This window comes from Hemicordylus capensis, chromosome 4, assembly GCF_027244095.1.
Source record: "Hemicordylus capensis ecotype Gifberg chromosome 4, rHemCap1.1.pri, whole genome shotgun sequence".
NCBI classification, from domain to species: Eukaryota; Metazoa; Chordata; class Lepidosauria; order Squamata; family Cordylidae; genus Hemicordylus; species Hemicordylus capensis.
This window is the reverse complement of record NC_069660.1, coordinates 163352341-163378343: the sequence shown is the minus strand read 5'-3', so window position 1 is coordinate 163378343 and position 26003 is coordinate 163352341. Positions and strand designations below refer to the sequence as shown.

The following is a 26003-nucleotide window of genomic DNA, read 5'->3' as shown; positions in this document are numbered from 1 at the left end:
ACAAAGCAACAATGAAACGTGGACTAGAAACTCTTGTATATTGCATTGCCATCTAAGAAAGAAAAAAGCATGCACATCTAGCAAATGTACACAGAGTGGGGGGAACCCACACCACACCTGATACATGTATTTGCATTGTTCAAGCATGGGATTTGACAGAGTTCTAAAGTTTTTGTGTGTGTGAAAAGATTCTATACAGCACTGATGGGCTCCTTCCACTATCACCATTCCCCAGAATGTCAAAGAAGGAGGAAATGCTGTGCAACAACAGTGACTTCAACACCAACAATGATATATTATTTTATTTCTCATTTTATTGGAAGTGAAAAAATAATTTAAACTCCATTATTTGTACAGGTGGCAAAGTTTGTTATTGACAACCTACAGGACATCCTGTCCCACCCAGCTGCCAGCCAGGGCTAAAGTAGCAAGTATGCCTCTGGACAAAATTCCACCTTTGAAAAGATCAACGTTCATAAAGATGTCCCCATTCCCCTATTACACCCCACACTGAAGGGTAGGAGAACGGAAACGAGCACAAGCAAACTGGGACCACAACATCTTAAATGGAAACAATCAGCACCATTCATCCATTTGTTTCACTCCTCCTCTCCACCTCAACCTGTTCAGCATCCTCCAGTCAGGGTCAAGTGATCTGCAGTGGTGTCTCCAGCATCTCCATGAGGAAGGTGTCGATGGGGGTGTCACCAATCAGCTTGAAGAAGAAGAGATGCTCCAGGCATTTCAGACCAATTGATCGCAGGGCAGGCAGTCTCAGGAGGAGCTTGGCAAACCTGAAGGAACCAGAGATATAGAAAACCTGCAGTTAATGGCTACTGGCAATGTCCAAAGGTGTACTGCTGAGAGACAAGGAACTCCACCTCTGATGCAAGCTACATACAAGACTCTGTATGGAAGGCCTTGAACATCAGACTCTGTTTGACAGACATCTATGGTGTGACATCAGTAGTAATAGCCAAGAGAAATGTACTGTTCATATACATGATCAAAGATGTGAAAGGAAGTCAGCGGCTTCAGCATTTGCCATATAATATGTGGCATTGTAAACTGCCCTGAGCCATTTTGGAAGGGCAGTATATAAATCAAATCAAATAAATAAATAATTATATTAATCAGAGCAAAGTTAGCTAGCAAATAAAGATAGGTTACACCAGGTGGGTTACAGCTGACAGTCAGGAATGAGCTCCTGCAGATTATTTGACTGATGCTGGCTAAATGTGGCATGTTCTAAATAAAGGTAATAATAATAGCAATAATACAGTAATAATAACTTTATATCTGCCCCACAGCAGGAGTTCTCTGGGCTGTTCACAAAACAAACCCAACGAACAACATACAACTAAAACACATAACAATTTAAAACAAAACTTTAAAACATGAGAACTTTGAACTTAAAACATCACTTTTCAGACTCTAAAAAGCCTGTATGAAACAGGCCTGTATGAATAAGAGAGACACCACCTGTTGTCTAGAAGAGCATTGTGATGGTGCTAGGCAAGCCTCCTTGGAGAAGCTATTCCATAAATAGGTTGCCACCAGAAAAAGGCCCTCTCCCAGTCATCTTCCTCAGCTCATGTGGTGGGGTCTTTCGGAGCAAGACCTCTAAAGAAGATCTTCAGGAAGGGGACATATGGGATCATCATGCACTCTTTCAGGTAACCTGGTGCCAAGCTGTTTCAGGTTTTAAAGGTCAAAACCACCACTTTGAATTGGGCCAAGAAATGGACCAGGAGCCAGTGCAGCTGACAAAGTATTGGCATGGTATTAACCCACACTCAGTTAATAATCTTGTGGCCCTATCCTATAGTTTCCAAACTGTTTTTAAAGGCAGCCCTATATACAACACATTGCCGTAATCTACACAGGAGGTTACCAGAGCATGGGGAACTATGGCCAAGCTATCTTGGCAAGTATCAGCAAATACTCAGTTTGACCTATCAAGAGTCTAGTGTACAGTTCATACTGAGCATTCTTAAATGCTCTTTGGTTGTATCCCAAATATTGGGACTCACCCTCTGGGTCTCCCCTCTGTGAATGGTTTCCTATCTTCAATGTTCTCGTAAGGCTCTGCCCTCCTGCTTCAATGCACAGATCTGTCTTACCTTTCAAATCTATGATGCATTTGACTGAATCATTTTAAAATAATAATTGGTTTCATATTAATTCTCTCACTGCCATGTCACATAATGCATATCATATCAACTTTGCTCCATTTGCCATTGCTTCCTCTGCCTTTTATGATGAGATGATTCTGGGCAAGAGCCCATCACGAGGAAGGCTGGAAAGCCTGGAAAGCCCAGAAAGGGGACCACACAGCTGGATTTGTGTGCTGCCAGGAGGCTAGAACAACAGAGCTGCTTGCTTGTAACTGGTGTTCTCCAAATGAGTGTTCTGTACGGTCACATGGGAAGGAAAATGCATGTGCAGACCACTAGTGGGACCTTTCAGAGAGCTCTGTAAGTTTTGGAGTACTGCCTCCTCCCCTCAGTCTTGCACAGAAGGAATAGAAGCAGGGAGGTGGGCACTAAAGCCAGCACCTTCCCAGTCACTTCCAACCACTGGCTGCCATAACTTAATCTAAAGTCCCCTCCAAGCATGGAGGTGATGATCTTTGGAGAGTCATCTACCATAGGGATGGAGGGCGCAATGTGCAAGTGCACTACCCCCTTGAAGTTATAGGCATAGCAGGTTACTTGAGGAGCAGGTATTGTAATACTTAAGTGACCCCGTTTTCTTCCTAATGGGTTGTGCGCAGTTCAACATATTGGAGATTAGTCAGCTCACTTACTGGGTGGTGGGAGTAAGAGGCAAATCACATGAAAAGGCAACAGAGGACATCTCTGGGAATCTATGTCTCTGTAGGGCATAATACTTCACAAATGTGGACGAAGAAGCCCAAGCTGCTGCTCTTGCAAACCTTTACAGTAAAAGGATGTCTCAAGGTAGCTGTAGTCTGGATTTCGCAAAAAGAGGACCTCAACACCCCTTGTGCTTAGCAACAAGCCAGAAGATTTATTATCCAATGAGACAGACACTGCACAAACACAGAAGCACCCTTCATACAGCCACTGTAAGCAATAAAGAGGGAGTTAGACAATGCGTGCATTGATCACGTCCAGTCTGGACTACTGTAATGAACTCTACATGGGGCTGCCTTTCAAGACAGTTTGGAAACGTTAACTGGTGCAAAAATCTGCCTCACACGGGGTAGCTATCATGTGATACCAGTTCAGTATTAGTTGCATTGGTTGGCTGTTTCCAGGCCAGGCCCAATATAAAGTATTAACCTTCAAAGCCCTACCTCAAAGAATGCCATTGCCCAGCCGAACCTACCTGGGCCTTGCCATCAGATTCTCAAGCCCTGCTCTTCAGCCTTCTGCTCTCCAACCTACCTACTCTTCAACTTAATTTGGCAGATACCAGAGTCAGGGCTTTGTTGGTAGTGGTGCCTCATTGGAATGCCCTCGTCCCTCATCCTAGGGATATTTCTTAAGCGCCTCTACCCTCGCTATTTTTAAGCAGGTTGTAAGAACACTGCTCTGAAAAGTCTTTAATTGCTGCTTTTAGCTGGTGTTTAGATTTTCTGCTCCTTCATTTTATGGTTGCTATAAGGATTGTATTTTGCATGTTGATATTGGCTGATTTTATGTGGTTGACTCTCTCCTTGATAGCTGCCCTGAGAGGACTTGGTCCTGAAGGGATACACTTTTTAAATACATAAATAAAATAAGTGAAAAAAGACTTGACTCTGTTAATGCAGAAGGCAAAGGATTCACCATTAGGGAGAGAGGGCCTGCAAACCTGCCCCATGGAGACTGAGGGAGTCAGGATGGTGTCTGCCATACCCTTGTCTGGAATTTAACCCACTAAGGATTCAAGTCTTGAGAAAGAGTTTCAAAAGATTCAACTGGGAAGTGGCAAGTTTCCCAGTAAACTGGCAATCCAGATAGGACTGGAAGACTAGATTGTGGGTCAGCCCAGACAGCAATTTATTCCAACGTGAACACAAGTTGTGGACAAGAAGATGACAAGGCATCATCTATACACTATTTAAATATGCTGTGTAATTTTCTAGTGCCATCTACTGGCCATCTGTGGAAAACCTGTGCCTTTCCAACACTACTGACTTTTAAAAAGCAGCACGGTTTCCCCACAAGTTGTCAGCAGATGGTGCTAAGAAATTATCTGGTATGTTTAAACAATGGCTAGATGCCTCAGATAATCTCTCATAACAATGTGTGTTTATGTTGGAATAAAGTGCCATCATATTAAACTAGTTTCACAGCAACTAACTGCCCGTTCACTTTGGGGCCCAGCCCAAAGTACAGGACTAAGCCCTTTGCAGTCTGGGACCCAAATACACTTGGACCCCATTGATGGTATGTAGATCAGGCCCTGCTCCATGAATCTATACCCCATGAGACAAAGGCAACTGTGATGAGGAGCAGAGCTTCAACTGCAATTGCTCTGAGGTTGTAGAACGGCAGAAGGGCAACAATGAGGGCCAGTTGCTTGTTCTTTAACATTTAAAGCTCACTTTCCCCACAAGTGAGCTTTTTGTGGTTGAGCAGTGGTGGGGAAAGCCATGTCCTGTTGCACCTGCTGTTTAGTTATACTTAGTGGTTGTTTCTCCCAGGCTGGAAGCTGCATATTAACAATTTAACAAAACCCAAACACATTATAAAAATAGATATATCCGAATACATTATAAAATACCCTATTATAAAAATAGATCCTGCCTTCTGCACTGGAGGTTGTACAATCAAAAAATTAAAGAAATATCTTCTACATTGTGTGTTTAATGTGGTTTCCTCGAGAAGCTGGTGTTAAGGTGGAGACAGAATTATGGTTATGCATTTTTGCTTATTGGCTAAGGTTGGATTTCTTTGCTGTGGGATTGGTTCCTCTGGGATTGGTTGGTAATTTTGATTTGAAGTGGAAAAGATCTCTTTGACAGAAATTATATTGTTATGATTTCTCACAGGAAGTTCTTATAAAAATGAGTTTTGAGCAGACTAAGAGAGCACTGAGACAACTGTGATGGATATGGAAGGTCAGTCAGATCAAGAGATGTATTCCTGAGCAACCAATTCTCTATTTTAAGGCCAGCGAGCTATTTGAATCAGAGAACAGTGTCAAAAATTTAGAAGAGCTTTGACCCTTGCCCATTTCAATGCCTTTCCTATGGCTGTATTAGAAGAAAAGTATAAGAAAATATCGTATGTACCCTTGTACATACCCTTGTGGTACAGATGCTATCAAATCAATCGCTCATGTCCACCTCTTTTATAAGGATATCCAAATGCTTTTTATCACCCCTTTTAAAGTAAATTTTCCAGACCACACAGATCTTACTCTCTGGCCAGAATGATTTCTTTAAATGTTGCATAATTTTGTTTTATAGCTTGTAAAAATTGATAAAACTTGGTTAATTTTTCATAGTGATTTTTTCAATTTAATGGCTTGTAAACCAATTGTTATATTTTACATTATGTTTGTTGTACTCTGCTGGTCAATGTCCATAATAAAGGACTTATTGATACCCTGCCTTTTGCCTTTGTCTCATTTCCTACTCCATTTTGATTAGTGCCAAAATCATAAGAAAACACTACTTCTTAAAGAGGGGCAGGCAGGAAGTTTTTCACACTCGGCTTTTAGTTCACGTCTCCTCAAGGATGGAAGTGTTCATTCACATATCTGCCAAATCACCCAAAGTCTCTGCAAGCCAACAGGGAGCACTTCGTACACAATTCAGGTTTTTCATTGTGCGCTAGTGTAGCCCGATTTATATCCGGGGTAAAAAAATTCACTTTTTGCATTGGGTTCTGGGGGCAACTTTGAACTTGCAGTAAAGCCTTGCAGAAAACCCATGGTAAAGCCTTCTGTCTGGGAAAGCTCCAGACTGTAAAAGTAATACAGAGGCATGGCTGTTAAGATAAATGTTTTCCATGTACAGTATTTTTGCATAAGTGCCAGCAGATGGCAGCATTGGATAACATATGCATTGCCACACAGGTTTGTGGACCTCTGCAGACAGTCTGAACTAAGATCCTCCCCAAAATTGACCCTTGTCTTTGCAGAGCTTTAGTGCTGTAGGTTTTCTCATTGATAGTACCCAAGCAACCTCCTATCCTACCCCAGAACCAGCATTTTTTGGCATTTAGCAGCAGAGCTCCTTAATCTGTCAGAAGTAAAACCAGCACTACTTTCCTTCCTGCAAAAGAATGTCAACTGTGCCAACTGTGGAGTAGTTAAGAACTTGGTGATGGGTGGCTACATTCAGTAGGATTAGGGAATGCAGAGCCCCTGCCTCTCAGGACAGAGTTATCACTTCAGAACAGAAAGTTGCTTCCTTTAACTCTTATAGAGCTTTTATTTCCGTGTGTGTGTGTGTGTTTGTTTGTGTGTGTGTGTGTTGCATATCTTTTGAAGTCACACTTCTCCTCAAGGAGGAAAAATATTATGCTCAGAATAACACTCCCTAATGAGAATTCATGAACATAAGAACAGCCCTGCTGGATCAGGCCCAAGGCCCATCTAGTCCAGCATCCTGTTTCACACAGTGGCCCACCAGATGCCTCTGGGGAGCCCACAGGCAAGAAGTATGTGCATGCCCTCTCTCCTGCTCTTGCTCCCCTGCATCTGGTATTGAGAGGCATTGTGCCTCTGAGGCTGGAGATGGCCCACAGCCATCAGACTAGTAGCCATTGATAGACCTGTCCACCATGGAATTCCTTGCCATGGGATGTGGTGATGGCCACCAGCTTGGATGGCTTTAAAAGAGGCTTAGAATCTAAGCCTCTTTTAAAGCCATCCAAGCTGGCGGCCATCACCACATCCCATGGCAAGGAATTCCATAGATTAATTATGTGCTGTGTGAAAAAGTAATTCCACTTGTCAGTCCTACATTTCCCAACCTTCAGTTTCATGGGGCGACTCCTGGTTCTACAGTTGTGAGAGAAGGAGAAAAATTTCTCTCTGTCTACCCTCTCCACTCCATGCATAATTTTATATACCTCGATCATGTTTCCCCTTAGTCACCTCTTTTCCAAGGTAAAGAGCCCCAGATGCTGTAGCCTAGCCTCATAAGGAAGGTGCTCCAGACCCCTGATCATTTTGGTTGCCCTCTTCTGCATCTTTTCCAGTTCTACAATATCCTTCTTAAGATACAGTGACCAACGCTGTACGCAGTACTCCAGATGTGGCTGCACCACAGATTTGTATAAGGGCATTATAATATTAGCATTTTTATTTTAAATCCCCCTCATAATGATTCCTAATATGGAATTAGCTTTTTTCACAGCTGCTGAGCACTGAGATGACACTTTCAATGAGCTGTCCACCACGATCCCAAGATCTCTCTTCTGGTCAGTCACCAACAGTTCAGATCCCATCAACGTATATGTGAAGTTGGTTTTTTTTGCCCCAATGTGCATCACTTTACACTTACTTACATTGAACTGCATTTGCCATTTTGTTGCCCAGTCCCCCAGTTTGGAGAGATCTTTTTGAAGTTCCTCACAATCCGTTGTGCATTTCACTACACTAAATAGTTTATTGTCATCTGCAATATTTTTAAAATAGAATTTTAATCCTATATAATAAAAGGCTAAGTGAGTGGCCGTGGCTTTGGAATGTTGGGGATCTGCGTCCCTGCCTCCCTGGGCTGTTCTGGGCCTGCGCGAAGCACAGGCCCAGAAGAGCCCAAGGGACACAGGACCTCAGACACCAGTGTCCCACAGCCACGGGCGGCCATTAGCCGGTGTGTGGCGGCGGGGGAAAGTGGCCGAGGCGGCAGCAGAGACGCCGCCTCGGCCATGAGCTGCAGCACGGCGAGAGGAGGCCGAGACAACCAGAAGCGGCCGCCCTGAAAAAGGCGAGGGCAATGGCGGCGGGAGAAGACCGAGACGGGGGACAGGGAAGCTGGGCGAGGTGGCGGCGAAGCCGCCAACGAGGCCCTCGCCCGCTCACAGCCGTCGCCCCCGCCTGCTCACCCGCCCTCCCAGCTGCCCAAAATGAAGCTGGGCGAGGTGGCGGCGAAACCGCCAACGAGGCCCCCGCCCGCTCACAGCCGCCGCCGCCTGCTCACCCGCCCTCCCAGCTGCCCAAAATCACCTTCCCCGCTCCCCCCCCCAAAAAGATTAAGGGCCAAAATGGCCCATGAGAAGGTCGCCGCCCCCGCCTATCGCCCTCCCAGCTGTCGAAGACCACCTTACCCGCTCCAGCCCGAGGGAAAAGAGACGAGCTCACGAGCAGAGCTCCTCTCTGTGCTAAGTCACTGCTCAAACTGCCGCTATGGACGCAAAGGACGCCTATTGCATCCATTGCGACAGTATGGGCAGCAGCTTAACACAGAGAATAGCTCTGTTTCCGAGTTCCTCTCTTCTCCTTCGGGCTGGAGCGGGTAAGGTGGGCTCCGGCAGCTGGGTGCGTGGGAGGGCGATAGGCGGGGGCGGCCACCTTCTCATGGGCCATTTTGGCCGTTATTCATCCACCCCCCCCCCCAAAAAAAGTATAAGCAAAATAAGGAAGAACAAAAACAGAGACAACAACAAAACAAAAAACAAAAAGAGAGAGGGGACAAGGGGGGGAAAAAGAGACAGAAAGAGAGAGAGAGAGACAGAAAAGACGGGATAGAAAGCTAGCGCCCGTTATCATAACGGGCTTAAAAATACTAGTTTTCAAAATAAAAAGTAGATAAGCCCCTGGTGGCACAGTGGTAAAACTGCCACCCTGTAACCAGAAGGTTACAAGTTCAATCCTGACCAGGGGCTCAAGGTTGACTCAGCCTTCCATCCTTCCAAGTTCAGTAAAATGAGTACCCAGAATGTTGGGGGCAATATGCTAAATCATTGTAAACCGCTTAGAGAGCTCCGGCTATAGAGCGGTATATAAATGTAAATGCTATTGCTATTGCTATAAAGGAGATATAACAATAGTGTTCGAAAATATCAAGCAATACAAATTTTGAAAAAGGAAAAGAAACAGCAACCTCTTCCCACACTTTTCACCGTCCATAGTTTGATAACTAAATAAAGAAACAACCTAACATTTCATAATTACAGATACGATAAAAAGCCAATTCTATTGAGTAAAAAAGAATCATTTCTTAGTTTTTATAGAACAATAATTTCTTTAAAAATGCCAAGTTTAGTGTCATCTGCAAATTTGACCACTTTGCTGCTCACCCCAACTTCTAGATCGTTTATGAACAAGTTAAAGAGCACTGGTCCCAGTACCAATCCCTGGGGGACCCCACTTCCTACCTCTCCCCACTGTGAAAACTGCCCATTTATTCCAACTCTCTGTTTTCTATCCTTCAACCAGTTACCAATCCACACATGAACCTATCCCCTTATTCCATCACTGCTAAGTTTACTCAAGAGCCTTTGGTGGGGAACTTTATCAAAAGCTTTTTGGAAGTCCAAGTATACTGTGTCAACCGGATCACCTTTATCCACATGCCTGTAGACACTCTCAAAGAACTAAAAAAGTTTAGCAAGGCAAGACTTCCCCTTGCAGAAGCAATGCTGGTTCTCCTTCAACGAGGCTTGTTCTTCTATATGCTTAACAATTTTGTCCTTAAGTATGCTTTCCATCAATTTACCCGGTTCCGAAGTTAAGGTGACCAGCCTGTTATTTCCTGGATCCCCTCTGGATCGCTTTTTGAAAATTGGAGTCACATTGGCTACTTTCCAATCCTCTGGTACAGAGCCTGACAGTAGGGACAAGTTAGATATTTTTGCTAGGAGATCGGCAATTTCACATTTGAATTCCTTCAGAACTCTTGGGTGGATGCCATCTGGCCCTGGCGATTTGTTAATTTTTAGCTTTTCAAGACAGTTTAGAACAGTTTCCCTTGTCACCTCAAATTCACCAAGTTCCTCAGCCACTAAACCTGAAAAGCTCAATTCTGGAGAGGGTATATGGTCAGTATCTTCTGCCGTGAAGACAGATGCAAAGAACTCATTCAGCTTCTCTGCAATCTCCTTATCCTCCTTAATAATCCTTTTCACACCCTCATCATCTAAGGGTCCAACCACCTCCCTGGCAGGTTTTCTACTTCTGATATATTTAAAGAAGCTTTTGTTATTCCCCTTGACACTTCTAGCTATATGCTCCTCAAACTCTCTCTTTGCAATCTTATCATGTCCTTGCACTTCTTTTGCCAGTGTATATGTTCCTTCCTGTTCTCTTCATTTGGGCAGGACTTTCATTTTCTGAAGGAAGTCTTCTTCCCTTTTATAGCTTCTCTGACTCTACTTGTTAGCCACACTGGCATCCTCCTGAACTTGGTGGTACCTTTCCTCCTTCTTAGTATACATTCCAACTGAGCTTCTAGTACTGTGGTTTTAAATTAGTTCCATGCTTTCTGGAGTGATCTGACCCTCCTGACTTTCCCTTTCAAGTTCCTTCTTACCAGTCCCCTCATTTTTAAGAAGTTTCCTCTTCTGAAGTACAACACATCTGTGTTGGACTTGCTTGACAATTCTCCCCTTGCATATATGCTGAATTGGATCACACTATGGTCACTGCTACCCAATGGTTCTGCAACTCTGACATCTCACACCAGGTCCTGGGCACCACTCAGGATTAATCCAAAGTCGCCATCTCTCTGGTTGGTTCCGCAACTAACTGTTCTAAGGCACAGTCATTTAGCACATCTAGAAATTTGGACTTTCTCTCATTAACTGAATGTGAATTTACCCAGATCGGTAGTGGGTAGTTGAAGTCACCCATTATTACTGCCCTGTCTCTCTTTGACGACTCTCTTATTTGTTTCTCCAACTCCAGGTCATTCTCAGCACTTTGATCTGGAGGGTGATAGCATGTCCCTAGTAACACATTTCCTTTCAGTCCTCGTAAAGATACCCATAATGATTCTGTGAAGGACTCCGGTCCACCTAGGTTTTCTAGCTTATTGGAATCTATCCCTTCTTTGATATACAGTGCCACTCCTCCCCCAATCCTCCCCTCCCTGTCCCTTCTATAGAGTTTATATCCAGGAATAATTGTGTCCCACTGGTTCTCACCATTCCACCAGGTTTCTGTTACACTCACTATATCTATGTTCTCATTAGTAACCAAGTACTCCAGCTCACCCATCTTGGCTCAGAGGCTTCTGGCATTGGTATACAGACACCTATACGCTGGGTCCCTCACCTGATGTGGGAGTGTGCTATCCCCCTTATCATCATTTGACCTATTTGGCAAGCTGTCCTGTGTTTCCTTCTGCTCAACTCCTGGCTCTACTCTGTCGCCTTCTGGTTTATCCAAAACATGTTCACCCTCACACCTTAGGGGATTTTGCCATCCAAAGCAGATGCCACGCTGTTCCCATCAACAATCCCCCAGGCATCATTATAAAAGCTGCTCTGCGACCTTCTTGATTTTCAGCGCCAGCAGTCTGGTTCCATTTTGTTTGAAGTGGAGCCCGTCCCTCTTGTACAGGCTTCACTTTACCCAAAATGTATCCCAGTGCCTAATGAATCTAAACCCCTCCTCCCGGCACCACCGTCTCATCTACACATTGAGATCCCTCAGCTCCGCCTATCTTGCTGTCCCTGCATGTAGAACAGGTAGCACTTCAGAGAACGCTAACCTGGGGGTCCTGGACTTCAGTATGTTACCTAGCAGCCTAAATTTGGCTTCCAGGACCTCCCGACTACATTTCCCAACATTGTTGGTGCCAATGTGCACCACGACAGCTGACTCCTCCTCAGCACTGCTTAACAGCCTACCTAGATGCAGAATGACATCCACAATCTTTGCACCAGGCAGGCAAGTAACCATGCAGTCTACACGCGAGTCACAGGCACATCTCTTTATGCCCCTAATGACTGAATCACCCACTACTAAGAGGCCCCCATCCCCTGGAGGAGTATCCTCTGTGCGAGAGGATATGGGCGCATAACCCAAGGAAGGGGTCCCTGCTAAGGGAGTGTTTCCTTCTTCCTCAGACCGATGTCCTCCTTCCCTGAGACCCTCATTCTCCATGACAACAGAAGCGCCATCAGCATGGGAGTGGGATGCCTCTACCACATCCCTGAGGATCTCATCCACACACACCTCTGCCTCCCTGAGTTTCTCCAGGTCAGCCACCTTGACTTCAAGGGAACCTCATTCCCTGAGAGCCAAGAGCTCTTTGCAATGAGCACACACCCACGACTTCTGTCCCTCAGGTAGACAGTCATACATGCCACATTCTATGCAATACACTGGGAAGCAGCCCCTCCCCTGCTGGCATTAGGAATATAGGAACATAGGAAACTGCCATATACTGAGTCAGACCATTGGTCTATCTAGCTCAGTATTGTCTTCACAGACTGGCAGTGGCTTCTCCAAGGTTGCAGGCAGGAATCTCTCTCAGCCCTATCTTGGAGAAGCCATTCTACCTTCATAACTAGTTTTATTGGCTATTTAAAGTATATGGGGTTTGAAGCTAGGTACTGGGTACATTTATCAGCTGATTAATGGTTTTTAGTTTTGTCCTCCAAGAAAATTACAAAGGTGGGTAGTGCTCACCTTATTCTTGCCTTTTCTGTCTCCCCACAGCTTTCCCCGCCAATCTCCTGCTAAACTCCCTCATTATCTGTTTGCAAACTCCTGTTAGGAAAGCTCCTGGGAGCAAAGCCCCTCTGGTCCGAGCCTTGTATTCAACATCAGCAGTCAAACTGACTCAGCTCAGGAATGTGGGGCCTCCCACAAGCTGGGGCCCTCACCTGGAATGAATGAATGAATCCCCCACTCAGGCTTCTCCTCTGGCAAAGACACAAACACTGCCAGCCAGCCAGAAATCCAACCTTAGGAGATTTCCAGCCCTCCAGCCCTAGCAGACCTAGCTTCTCCTTCCCCTCTTGTTTTCTTGGTGAAAATATTTATTTATTTTATATCCTTGCTGTGGAAATGTTGCTACAACATGTTCCCATACAGCCTTTCATCTTCCTCTTAACGGCTCTTCCTCCTTCCCCCCTCCGGTGAAAAATGGCAACAACTGCAAGCCTGCAAGTTATCCAGAGCACATATTGACAAGAGCAGATATGCAGCTAGTTCTCACATCAGAAACTGAAACAGATGCTTGGGGCATCCCGAGCTCCATTTCTGCTTAGCCATGGGAACTGCTGGGCAATGTTTGGCCAGTCACACACACAAAGCTTAATTCACCTGACAGATCTGTGGTGAGGATACAATTGGGGGGGAGGGGGCTGAGCTCCTAGGAGGAAGAGTGGAATGTGACAAAACAAGTAGATGTTGCCATTTAGAACTGGAGGTCACTTTGGGCTCTGAGAAGAGTGAAGGTTATTTGTTTATTACATTTGTATCCTACCTATAATGCAGGGAGCATGGGGGGAGGGCATTCAAGGGGTTCCAGATGGCCACCCATTCAGGCAGTGGCCACACACAAGACCTGCTTAGCTTCAGAAAGGTGGCTGCAAGTATCAATACAGATTATCTTTGGTTCTTTCTTTTTTAATTCTGAAGTTTTATGTAGATATCCACGCCAACCAAACACACAGGAGCACCATTATCAGCAGTAGTCTCTTTTCCCCCCACCAGAATTGGTTCTGGGCCAATTTCTAACTTACCTTCCAGGTTGCTCGGGATATTTCTGTTTGGTGTAAGCCTCCAGAGCAGCATAAACTTTCTCACGTAATGATTCCACTTCTGCAGGACTGGACAGGCCCTTGGCATCTGGTGTGGAGAGAGCAGGGGCGAGGGGTGGTGGTGGTTTGAGCAGAAAAAGACAGTGCCAAATCAAGCAGACAATGAGTGCAACTGCTCTTGAGAGATACCCGTGCTGCAGCAGGTCTAACAAGCAGAGAGCAATTTCTCAGCACAGACATTCCTCTACTACACACTTCAAATGATCAGAGCTGTATATTAGCTGTGGGGATGCATCCATTTGACAAGACAAGCAGTGAGATTGCATACAGAAACTACCCTCTCAATATTAAGATAGATGGCATGGGTGTAGCTGGAAGTAAAAGATCTGTCATTTGGCCTGTACAGTACTGGACAACTGGATGCCTTGGGCAGTCCACAAGTTCTATTTTCTCACCCACAATACAAACGCCAGCATTCACATCAGGGCCTCTGTTCTCCCACCAGTCCACTGCTGATCAGCTCTTCCTCCTTATGCAATCCCTACACACACACACCAAATCCCACCCTCCATCAGCTTCAGCAATCCTAATTTTTTTTCATCTCTGTGTGAAATGAGTTTTGTTCTGGGTGGCAGTATCAAGGCAGTGTATGAATGCATGTGCATTCAGAGTGGGGCCTTCCTAATTCAACTTGAGCAAGAGCTAAAATTAACTGAGCAGACATTTAAAAAACACCTTGTGAGCATGCACACATCTAAGAGGAACAGTGCCTTCCATACTTTCTTTCCTGCCAGTCCTTCTTGCAGCAACCTGGCTATCAGAATGCCACAGAACTTAATGCAGCAGTGACAAAGAAGCCAAGCAGTTGAAAAAAGACCACATCAAGAAGCCAGCAACAATGGCCCCATCACTAGGACCGGGAGCAACAGCCAAGGCTCAGAACCAAGGGCAACTGTCTCATTTGTCAGCTGGGCAGGCTGGCCCTGGACAGAGAGACTTATGAGCTGCTAAAGGAAGCTGCCAGCCTAGCTGGGCATCAGGGCTTACCTGGATTGAACAAGACAATGGCTCGTAGGCACCCTAGCTCAGATTTGTCCATCTGCATGTCTTTCATTTTGGACACCAGCTCAGTTAAGACTCTGCATACACAGAAGACAAAAGGGCTAAATGACATGTTACCTTAAACGTGTAGTTTGGCCCTGTATACAGGCAGTTTAAAAAAACAACACCCAACTTAAATAGTAGTCATGGGCATGATTGGGATGACAGAATAAAAGAATTTTAGGGCTGGAAGGGCCTGGCCCATCTTGGGGGTCTCCTAGTCCAACCTCCTCTGTGTGCAGAAATCTGTTAACAGCATCTTATGTTATATGAAATTCTCTGCCATGGAATGTGGTGATGGCCACCAGCTTGGATAGCTTTTAAAGGGGTTTAGACAAAGTCATGGAGGACAGGTCTATCAATAGCTACTAGTCCGGTGGCTATAGTCCACCTCCAGGCTCAGAGGCAGGATGCCTCTGACTACCAGTTGCAGGGGAGCAACAGCAGGAGAGAGAGGGCATGCCTTCATCTCCTGCTTGGGGACTTCTACGATAAGAGGCATTTGGTTGGAACACTTTGAAAAACAGGTTTCTGGACTAGATAGGCTTTTGGCCTGATCCAGCATGGCTCCTTTATCCCCATTAAATGGCCATCCATCTTTACATACAAACATAAGAACAGCCCTGCTGGATCAAGCCCAAAGGCCTATCTAGTCCAGCATCCTGTTTCATACCAGTGGCCCACCATCCTGATGCACCCGCGGCCCACGAGATGCAGCTCCACAGGCAGGAGCGGAGGGGGAGAGCAAGCTTAAGGGGAGAGGGACACTTAGCCCTTTCTCTGTTGGTTGCTTCTCTGTCCCAAATCCCCGTCTCCTCCAAGCAGTGTTTCCCCTCTCATAGACTTTCAAAAGCACATTTGCTCTACCTGAGCTTTCTATGCCACAAAACTTAGAAAGCACCCAGGAAAAGGGTGAACAAAGATTAAAAACCTGCCTGTCAAAAATGGAGCCCACCCCAGCGCTGTGCGCACTGCTCCGGTGCACGTGTAAGCCAGTGGCCAGCAGGATACCATCCTGCACAGAGACAGAGCGATGGGAGAAAGAGGCAATCAGCAGCTCATTCCACCCTGAAAGAGAAAATGGAAGCAATGAACACATTTCCCACTGGAGCACTTTCAAAGGACTTAGCCCTTTACAAAGGCCATGTACCGGACTCATTTAGGTTTGGTCTGGATTGCGCAAGCAATGGGAAGACACAGAATTCTTCATCAGAGCAAATCAAAACTCCAAACTAGTTGTCTGACTTATTCTTGCATTAGTGTCATACAGAGTTTCAGAAACAGATGGGCCTCAATGTGTATTTGAAATGGAGCAGGATAAAGGACAGTCAGATGTTTACACTGAAAAACACGGTTCCCAGAACCTTCATTAAAAGAAAAGAAAGAGGCAATGAAGAAGGAAGTGGTAGCAAGGTGAGGAATGTGGTGAGGAAGGAAAGAACAGCAAGGCAGCTTGGGATGGGGACAAAGAAGTAGGAGACAAACATATCTGCAGATTATGCTTGAGAGGCTGTGGGTGCCCTCCCTCCAAAAAAAGCTCACACTCTGAATGCAAGCAGGACACTTGTTGGATCTCATGCACAGATGCCTAATAGGCAGTTTAGCAGTGAAACTTTAGCCAGATTCAGACATTATGCTGTATGAGTGTATTGATGTCTATACCCTCGTACACGTGTTTGTGTGAATGACTGTAACTGTGTTCATTTTAAAAGTGAACTTGGATACAGGCCCTTCAAATGCATGGTACAGATAGGAAGTGTACTTATGTACCTGCATTCAACATCACGTGTGAATAACTGTACCTGTGTACACTGTACACTCATCGTATGAGTGTTGAACATAATGTGTGAATGGCTCTAATTTTTCCATCTCCATTCTAGGAAATGTCGTCTGTCATACCTGTCAGATTTTCACATGAAGCCTGTCAAACAGAGTTGGCAACCCTAATGAGGGTGTGATTAGTTACTGAACCTCCCAGGTCCACATTAAGATTGGTGAGACAGAATGATGCTTTGCATTGGGAAGATGCACAACGCCCCCCTCACCTGATGCCTTTAAAAGTTTCAAAACTTTTTCAACTTTTGTTTCAAACAGAAGTTGAAGAACTGTTACTTCAGATCCTCTCTCCCACTCTGCTCAACAATGCTTCTGGAGCAGCTGTGGCAACAGACAAAATATGTTAACTTAGCAATATTACTGGGTCTTGGGTAAGTAATCCTTGAACGGAGAGCAGATGGCATTCAGTACAGGGCTCAGGTTCTGTACTGAATACCATCATGTTGTCTTCCTATATAGGTGTCTGTATACACAGACAGGTTTTTGTGTGCATGACTCACACAGGACAGGGCCCTCTCCGCGATTGTCCCCAGACTGTGGAACTAGCTATCAAATAAGATCTGAAATGGCTCTCTCACTCCCGGTCTTTCAAAGAAGACTGATGACTGCTCTTTTTGTTCAGACCTTTGGCCAATGAATTTTCCATATTCCTTTTCATTGGCTACAACTATGTTTGTTGATTTGCCGTGTGTGTGTGTGTGTGTGTGTGTGTGTGTGTGTGTGTGTGTGTTTGACTTGCTCACCACCCTGGGATCCCTCTGTAGAGGGTTGTATATAAACATAATACATAAATAAATACACACATAACTATCCATACCTGCTCGGAGAAGGATGACCTGGTCTTCCAATGTCAAGTCCGAGAAGTGTGGGATCCGCTTGGCCCATTCCACCAATGTGAAAAGCTGCTTGTCAGCAGCATGGCAGATATTAGTGACAGGGTCATTGGTCTAAGGGAAGAACAGTAATGTCAGCTCAATAAAAACAGCCACCTTGTTTTTTTATACAGGCTTGGTTCCTGGATACTAATCTCCCAACATCCCGTTGGAATGTTTGGGGATCAATAGAAATGGGTTTCAAGCTTTGTGCCATCAGGAGATAGTTTTCACATTTTTAATTTTTTTTTTTTTTTTTTTGAGATTTTTGTGACAGAGTGTTGATTATTAACTTCAAGTTGTAAGTGTGAGCTCTAAAATCCTAGTACCAAAATGTGAATATTGACTGGAAATATCCTCGTGGAAAAAATCTTCTGGAAATCCTCACTGAATTCCCCAAGTGGTGAGAAGTTCCAGAGGAAGCACTATTGTTTATGTTGGATGACATAACTCACTGGAAATATATAGCATCTTTGTAGTATTTGTTTTCCAGCAAGCAACAATGGAAATAATAGATTACCACATTAGGGAGTAAAACCTCTGATTATCTATCTAGTCCAGATATTTTAGGTCAATTTTTGATACAGTCAAGGATAATGTTGTAAGTAATATACTAAAAGTCCTGATCATTGCCACCATCTTGGAAAAATGGCCACTAAAAATCATTTTGGGGGGGTATATATCTTTTTTGCATATATATTTTTGCATATTATCTCACAAACTGTTGGTCCAATGGGAAAATGTTAAATGCAAAAATTGTAGAGCATCAAATTCTCTATTAAAAATATGGTCTTCAATGTAGATTTCAATGTAGGGGTGTGCACGAAACATCAGCCCAATACTGTCTATGATTAGTTTCCCCCAACTCTGCTAATGAGACAATGAAGATATAGCTTAAACCAATTGCAAGAAAAAGGAATGCTTCCATGTTGGCTGCTGCCAATAAAGCTTCTGAGAGAAAAAGCCCTTGGTTACTGTCCAGGTGGGTACAATTAAATCAGAGGCAGGGGTGTAGATATAATTGAGCAGACGGGTTCAAAGAACCCAGGACCCCAGCTCCTGAGGGCCCCCCAGATCCACTCCTCCCTATTTTCTTCATTATCTCCCTCACTCCAAGGGGCCGCCAGGGAGAGGGGTGAACAAGGGCCCCCTCTCTCCTAGCTACGCCCCTGAACAGAGGCCTTTTGAAACAACCAGAAACAACAAGGGAAAGTTAAGGTCTCTGAAGCAAAGCTGAATACAGCAGGTTTTTTTTCAAAGAGCTAAAGGCAATATAATTAATCATTTCCTGAGGTGTATACACATTTTTTTAATCCTGCTGCTGTCTCACTACAGAAATGTGCAAAGCCTGTATACCAGAGGTAGAAGTAGGATCAGTATTGGTAACACAATCCATTCCCTGCCTCACTTTCAGCTCTGTAAAAAAGTGTCATCTGTCTAAGTTCCCAGCATTAGTTAGTGGCTTCTGCTCTAGACTGTGAATCTGGAATGCATGTGCCAGAAAAGGCCATGCATGCCTGAAGGATTTTGTCCACACCATTCCTTATTGACTTTGTAAAGTACACCAGGTACTTAACACAGTTCGAATCAAGCCTGGGTTGCATTCCAAGGCGCCAAATGCCAATGAGCCAACTCACTTACACAGCAGTTCTATGGAAGCTGATACAGGTCCTGAGACAAACATTGTTGCTGAGAACAGAGTGCTGCTGCTACACACATTCAAATTCCCCATCCTTAAGTGGATTGTGCCACCTGCCTCAGTCAACAGACTCAGGCTGGGCAGTGCCATGTGTGCAAAATCTCCCTCCTTCTGGGTCACTCTCATCTTTTCAGATTGCCCGAGGCAGCCTCCACAACGGCACGAAGACCAGTCCCAAGAAGCCACCTACCGAGTTGTCGGCACTCACGTCACCATATGACTCCGTTTTGGGTTCAACAGCCATTTCAGCTTCTAAGATCCTCTCCACAGGCATATCTTCATTACCACCATTGCTAGTGGTGGGGGACTCGGCTTCATTCTCGCTCCGTTCTCTGCTCCTCTGCCTCTCCTCTTGAACTGCTGCAGTGCAGGAAAAGGTGACATGGTTTTGCCCCAGTCCTGAAAGTGGCTTTCCACTTCTGCATCCTCCCTTACACCACTTCACATCCTTTCCTGCTCCACCTCATTTCCTTCATCACCCCATTTCCTTCCCCATTCCCTCTCTATCTTCAGATAGTTCTTTTACAAAGTCTTTCCTGGACCATGACAAGTAGGATGGTGTGTGCTCCATGCTTTAAAAAATATATATAATTAAAATTTTGTGCCAAAGAAAGTACTGTGAGCTGCCTAAATTATGCACACTGAGAAAATCTGCATCAGCTTGCTTATTTTGCATAATTGATTCTTGTTTACTAGACTTGGGCCTTTCCCAGACAGCAGGCTTCACTGTGGGATTAAGAGGGGTGAAATACTGTGAGTTACAGGCCATATAGGATATTTCAAATTTGCACAAGTGGAATTTTTTACCCTGGACATAACCTGGGCTAAACTCCAATGTGCAATGAAAAACCTGAACGGTATATGGGGTGCTCCCTGTCCCCGATAGCTCACAGGGCCTTCAGCATAAATCTGGACAATATGTGAATGCAAACCTGTCCTTCCAAAGTAAAATCACTGTCTGGTAGGGCTCCTGGGAAACTATAGGCACTACAGCCCCATACATCTTCTAGAAAACATAGCCACCACACCCTCTCCCAAGCTTCTGAGATTTCAGCAGTCATTGTGGCCCACACACTTTCAAGCACATCTTCACAGTCACAAGAGCTGGAAACTTGCTACTTCTTTTTCTAAGTGAAAGCAGAGATTCTCAGAAAGATGAATTCTGTGCTAATATCAGACTTTTTGTCCTCCCCAAGGAATCCTGGCATAGACACAGCTCTGATTATAGCCTTGAGTTTTCTGTGGTTTCTGCTGACATTGAACCCACCTGTTTTATTAGAAAGTCCTTGTAATAGTCAAACTCAAAAATCCATACACTAGGTTTTCTAATATTTGCATGCAAACTACAAGACCCATGATTCATGCATCATTTCGGGAAGCGATATTGATCTACCTGTTCTAGATGGGGTCACACTTCCTCAGAAGGAACAGGTACACAGTTTGGGAGTGCTTCTGGATCCACACCTTTCCCTGGTTCCCCAGGTTGAGGCAGTGGCCAGAAGCGCTTTCTATCAGCTTCGGTTGATATGCCAGCTGCGTCCATTTCTTGAGGTTCATGATCTCAAAACTGTAGTACGCTTGCTGGTAACCTCCAGACTTGATTACTGCAATGCGCTCTAAGTGGGGCTGCTTTTGTACGTAGTCCGGAAACTGCAATTAGTACAAAATGCGGCAGCCAGGTTGGTCTATGGGTCATCTCGAAGAGACCATATTACTCCTATATTACAGGAGTTGCACTGGCTGCCAATAAGTTTCCGGGCAAAATACAAAGTGCTGGTTATAACCTATAAAGCCCTAAACAGCTTAGGCCCACGGTACTTAAGAGAGTGTCTTCTTCTGCATGATCCCCATCGTCCACTGCGTACATCAGGAGAGGCTTGTCTGTGGCTACCTTCATGTCGTCTGGTGGCCACCCAGGGATGAGCCTTCTCTGTTGTCGCCCCGCGACTTTGGAATGTGCTTCCCATGGGAATAAGAGTCTCCTCATCTCTAGCAGCTTTTAAAAAGTATCTAAAGACTTATCATTTTACCCAGGCCTTTAAGCTTTTTAACTTTTTAACTTTTAAAATTTTGGATTATTTATTGATTTGTTTTAAGCTGTTTTTAATATTTAATTGATTTTAATGTTTTGTTTTTATTTGTTGTGAACCGCCCTGAGACCTTGGGTTAGGGTGGTATAAAAATGTACTAAATAAATAAATAAAATTTCCAGCTAAGGGGAGACCTTGCAAGGCCTCTCACTGGAAATGAAACCTCCACATTGCCTATCAACCCCTCTCTTTCCCAAAGCAAAGGGGACTTTGTGTTTTTGTTTTCTATTTTGCTTGGGAAAGTTGGGGGAACTGGGATTGCAGTTACACCTAAGTTTTAGAAAGTGAGGCTGGCTCATCTCTCACTCAGATTGGCTCAGCAGGTTCCCCAATCTTTGCACATGGGTGTGACTGACTCAGACTGCTCAGCTCTCTTGGATTCAAGGCTAGAAGCTTCCTGGAGCCTGGTCCTGCAGACCTGGCTCACGACTGCAGAACTTCAGGGGGATACACCTTCCCTTCCTCGCACTTCACAGACTAAGGGACTGCACAGTTCTCCTATTACCACCAATCAAGTGCACCAACATTTGAAATGAGTCTCTGCTGAAATCCCACTCCAAATTGACTTTGGGGTTCTTCTGTGTCAAAACGGGAGGCAGAATTCAGGAGTTACTCACATTCTAAGCCTAACCAAAAGCAGCTCTGTGGCTTCTACGTTTCGTTTCTTTATATACACATCTCTAGGAGCACCAGGCCTCAAGAAAGCCTTGAGCAGAACTGCTGTTTTAAAACTCAAGCTACCATCAATTTTAACCTTGGCAAAGCATTTGGAAATCCACTTTGCACTCTGTGGGAACTGTGCTCTGTTTGGAAAGAGATTTTGGATTACCATTTGTGTTCTGCTTCTTCTTATTAGCAGTGGCTGCCCAAGATGGAACTTATCAATTACACTGCCAGCATGGAAGGAAGAGGGATGGCAATTTTTGCCAGGATTCTCTAATCCCAATATCTCTGTGTCTATATCACAGTGAACGTGTCTGTAGCCAGCCTGAAACTGGTTCGTTTTGTGTAGTGTTAGCTCAAATATGGCAGGGGCTCTGGGCTGCTGTTTGCAGCCCAGAGAGGAGAGGAGAGCTGTTCTTGTGGTAGCAAGCATGATTTGTCTCATTAGCTAAGCAGGGTCTGCCCTGGTTGCATTTGAATGGAAGTCCACATGTGAGCACTGTAAAATATTCCCCTCAGGGGATGCAGCCACTCTGGGAAGAGCAGAAGGTTCCAAGTTCCCTCCCTGGCTTCTCCAAGATAGAGCTGAGAGAGACTCCTGCCTGCAAACTTGGAGACGCCGCTGCCAGTCTGTGAAGACAATATAGAGCTAGACAGACCAATGGTTTGACTCAGTATATGGCAGCTTTCTATGTTCCTATGTTATGTTCCAGATTATTCTGGTTGGTACAACTCAGGATGTTTTCTGTATTCTGGCTGGTACAACTCAGGGGTGTTTGTTGTACCTCCACATAAAGACCTACCTTCTCGCTTCATGCCCATTGCTAGGCATTTCTGATAGCGACAATATTGGCAACGATTCCGCTGGCGCTTGTCAATCAGGCAGTCTTTGTTATCACGGCATGTGTAGATGAGGTCTTTCCTTATGGTTCGCTTGAAGAAGCCTTTGCAGCCTTCACAGCTATATACTCCATAGTGCTTCCCTAGGAACAAGATGGCAACATGTATCAATGCATGTCTAACGGGAAGACAAGTGCAAGAGCTATCAGGGGTGGGGAGGACCCCGTAGCCTTTCATTTCAATAATCCCTCATTGCAAATACTGGTGTTACCAGATGTTCATCGTGAGCCACCACCTTGGTTTTTGGCTTTGTTATAGATGTTGAACAGTGCCAGTTTATGAATGCTGACACTACAGACCCCAGTGAAGGCAGTCAGTTTTTAAGAAAACTGAAAATGCAAGACAACCCTCCTCCAATGAACAGGGGTCCATCCAGTTCAGTATCCGGTTTCCACAATGGCTGGTCAGATGGATCCAGGAAGCTCACAAGCAGGATGAGAAGGCAAACAGCCCTCCCATGCCACTGTGCCCCACACCAGTAACTGAGATTCAGAAGTATGCTCCCTCTGAACATGAAGGTCCCATTTAACTTTCATTCCTAAAAGCTGGTAGTCCTCTCCTCCACAAATGTGTTTAATTCCTTTTAAAAACATTGAAGCTAGTGGCCATCACTTAAGCACATGGCAACAAATTCCACATGTCTTGCACTGTGTCAGGGCTGCTCAACTTTGGCCCTCCTGCAGATGTTGGCCTACAACTCCCATAATCCCTGGCTATTGGCCATAGTGGCTGGGGATTATGGGAGCTGTAGTCCAAAAACAGCTGGGGGCAGGCAAAGTTGAGCAGGCCTGCATTGTGTGAAGAGGTTTATTCTTGCTGGTCCTCAGTCTACTGAAATCTACTGCCGCTCTCTCAGGATAATAATACTGAGCTCTAGTATTATTATGGTGTGTGTGTGGGGGGGGTAGAATCTCTGATCATTTTCTCCACATCAGGCATAATTTTGTAAACCTGTCATATTTTCCCTTCCTTGGAGGTCTTTTTTCTAAACAAAAAAGCCCCAAACACTGTAGCCTTTTCTTCCTGAGAGTGGTTTCAGAGGGGCATCACTTCCCAACAATTCTTTTGTTCATTGTCACATCTAGTCAAACAGGTTTTGCAAGTCTGTGTTATTTCAAAATCCTAGAAAATCTATTTGACCAGAAGCAAATGTTCACCACGAGCAGTGATCCCCCTTTCAAGCTCCTTTCATCTCTTGGGGCGGGGGGAGAATCACCTGGCTGCAAGCTAAAGATAAAGTAAAACTGAGAAACACTATTTTATTTCAAACAATTTAAAAGACAACAGCTGAAAGTGTAAACCTCAACATTTAGAAATTGACTTAAAATCAAGTAAAAAATAGTGCAACACCAGGAATTATGGCTCTTAATCAGGTCATAGAAGTCCCCAATTCTGAATATCCAAGCCATTTGCAGACATTGTTTACATATTTTATACAATCATAAGAGTTGGAAACGTGACCAGAAATTACATCTGTCACCCTCAAATCTCCACATAAAGACCTGATACCCAATTCCAGATAGAATTCATTTTGCTCAGAATTATAAAACTATTTTCGTTCAGAATTATAAAATACTAGTATCTCTGGCTAAGGATTAGGAATAAGGAGTATTGAAAGCAGGGACATAGCCACCGCTGGACAAGGGGGTACAGACATCTCGGGGCCATCAGGGTCTGAGAGGTCTGCCACAGTGCCCCCTCCCCCAGGGTTCCCCCTTGCCCCTTACTTAAGAATATAATGAAGCACTCACTGGCTGGGAACACGAAGTGTGCCCCTTTCCTGCCCAGCTGGTGCTTCCTTCAAGCAACTGACTGGCTGGCTAACCCAGTGAGGCAGAGAAAGAAACTCCTAGATAGTCAGCACTTGAAGCATGAGCAACCCCTCTCCTGATACTGTACACACACCCTGTGTCTGACATCAATCCATGTGCTAGCACACATACCCATTTACAATGGGGTAAGGGCTACCACAGAAGCTTGCCCCCTGGCTGCCAGTGAGCTTCCTACACCTCGACCGAAAGAGCTGTATAGATTAGAGTAGAGAACTTTATGGGCTCACAATATGACTTCATCAGATGTCACTAGTATTTCCTTGCCCAGCATCATCATATAGAAGCTGTAGTCGGAGGAGTAAAAGATGGGCTTGGTACCTGATGAGCGGTCCCCGCAAATGGCACAGATGTGCTTGGTCAGGGATCCTGGGCTTGTGGATGCATAATTCATGGCCCCCATCCCTTGCAGGCCTGGCAGGGGCTTCACATCTTCAGAGCTGCTAACACTGTTCATGACATTGAGCTAAAAAGAGAAGATACAGAAAGAGCAGGCTAGATAGTATGACTTGAGGCTAATGTTGCAGCTGAGATCAGTTCAAAACTCCCATCCTGCTTTCTTCTGTCCAGGCTCCATGCCCATTTCTCTACTTCATGGCATGTTCATTCAAATTTATAGCCCATCCAGACCTTAAGGCTCATGGTGTGTAATGAGCACAGTCAGCATCAGCACTGACTAAGTAAGGGTGGCTAATCTTTTTTGGGCCCCAGGTTAAGGGGGCCATTATCAACTCCCACAGCTACTCCCACATCTCCCCTGCTACTGCACACATGTGCTATGCACATGGGGCAGCAGGAATGTTTGACGTGATTTGACAGTACAGAATTCATTGAGATTCCGAAAGGAAAGGTGACAGCCTTTGCCCTGGAAGTTGATTCTTTAATCTCCTCTGTTTTGAGGCTAGCTGTGGTTAGATAGAGCACTTTGTACCTTCTCAATGCCATTTGTCTTGAACCCATTGATAGCCTCTTGGCCAATGACCCACAAAAAAACCCCAAGAGCTTGTTCTGGTGAATCAGACTTCCTTGTAAAAGCCTTACAAAGTATTGCTTACCAGTTTACTCCTCTTTCAGGGATGGAGAACCAAGGCATGGGCACAAGTTCAAGTCCATCATTAGATTGGTTGGGACTGCATGGTGGCCCCCACTCTATGATGGACCAGCAAGTTCCAAAACTTACAAAAAACATAAAAAGCTGCCACCACATCAGAAACCTTAAAACTGATGTCTTCTGAAAAGTCCCATGGTGACTATGAGGCCACAAAACGTTTAGTAGCACATTTCCTGTGCATTAGAGTAAGTGGGGCATAATGGAAACTCACAAGGCAAAATCTTGGAATCAAAAACTAAAGCTGTATTTATTTTAAAGAAATCAGAGTTTACATGGT

At 44.8% G+C, this 26003-nt stretch overlaps 1 protein-coding gene across 4 annotated transcripts in view; it reads right to left on the bottom strand.

The window, feature by feature from the left end:
• Nucleotides 1-275: 275 nt before the first annotated feature.
• The window catches only part of RXRG (retinoid X receptor gamma), a 72724-nt gene continuing 46996 nt past the window's right edge, over nucleotides 276-26003 (bottom strand). For all 4 annotated transcript variants that reach the window (XM_053247407.1, XM_053247405.1, XM_053247406.1 and 1 more), the window contains 8 exons: nucleotides 24937-25081; nucleotides 22690-22869; nucleotides 19324-19493; nucleotides 17380-17509; nucleotides 15662-15794; nucleotides 14673-14764; nucleotides 13608-13713; nucleotides 276-794 (listed from right to left, as the gene is read on the bottom strand). In XM_053247407.1, coding sequence (XP_053103382.1) covers nucleotides 647-794; nucleotides 13608-13713; nucleotides 14673-14764; nucleotides 15662-15794; nucleotides 17380-17509; nucleotides 19324-19493; nucleotides 22690-22869; nucleotides 24937-25081 — 1104 coding nt within the window. In that variant the 3' untranslated portion in view covers nucleotides 276-646. The remainder of the gene's footprint in view (nucleotides 795-13607; nucleotides 13714-14672; nucleotides 14765-15661; nucleotides 15795-17379; nucleotides 17510-19323; nucleotides 19494-22689; nucleotides 22870-24936; nucleotides 25082-26003) is intronic.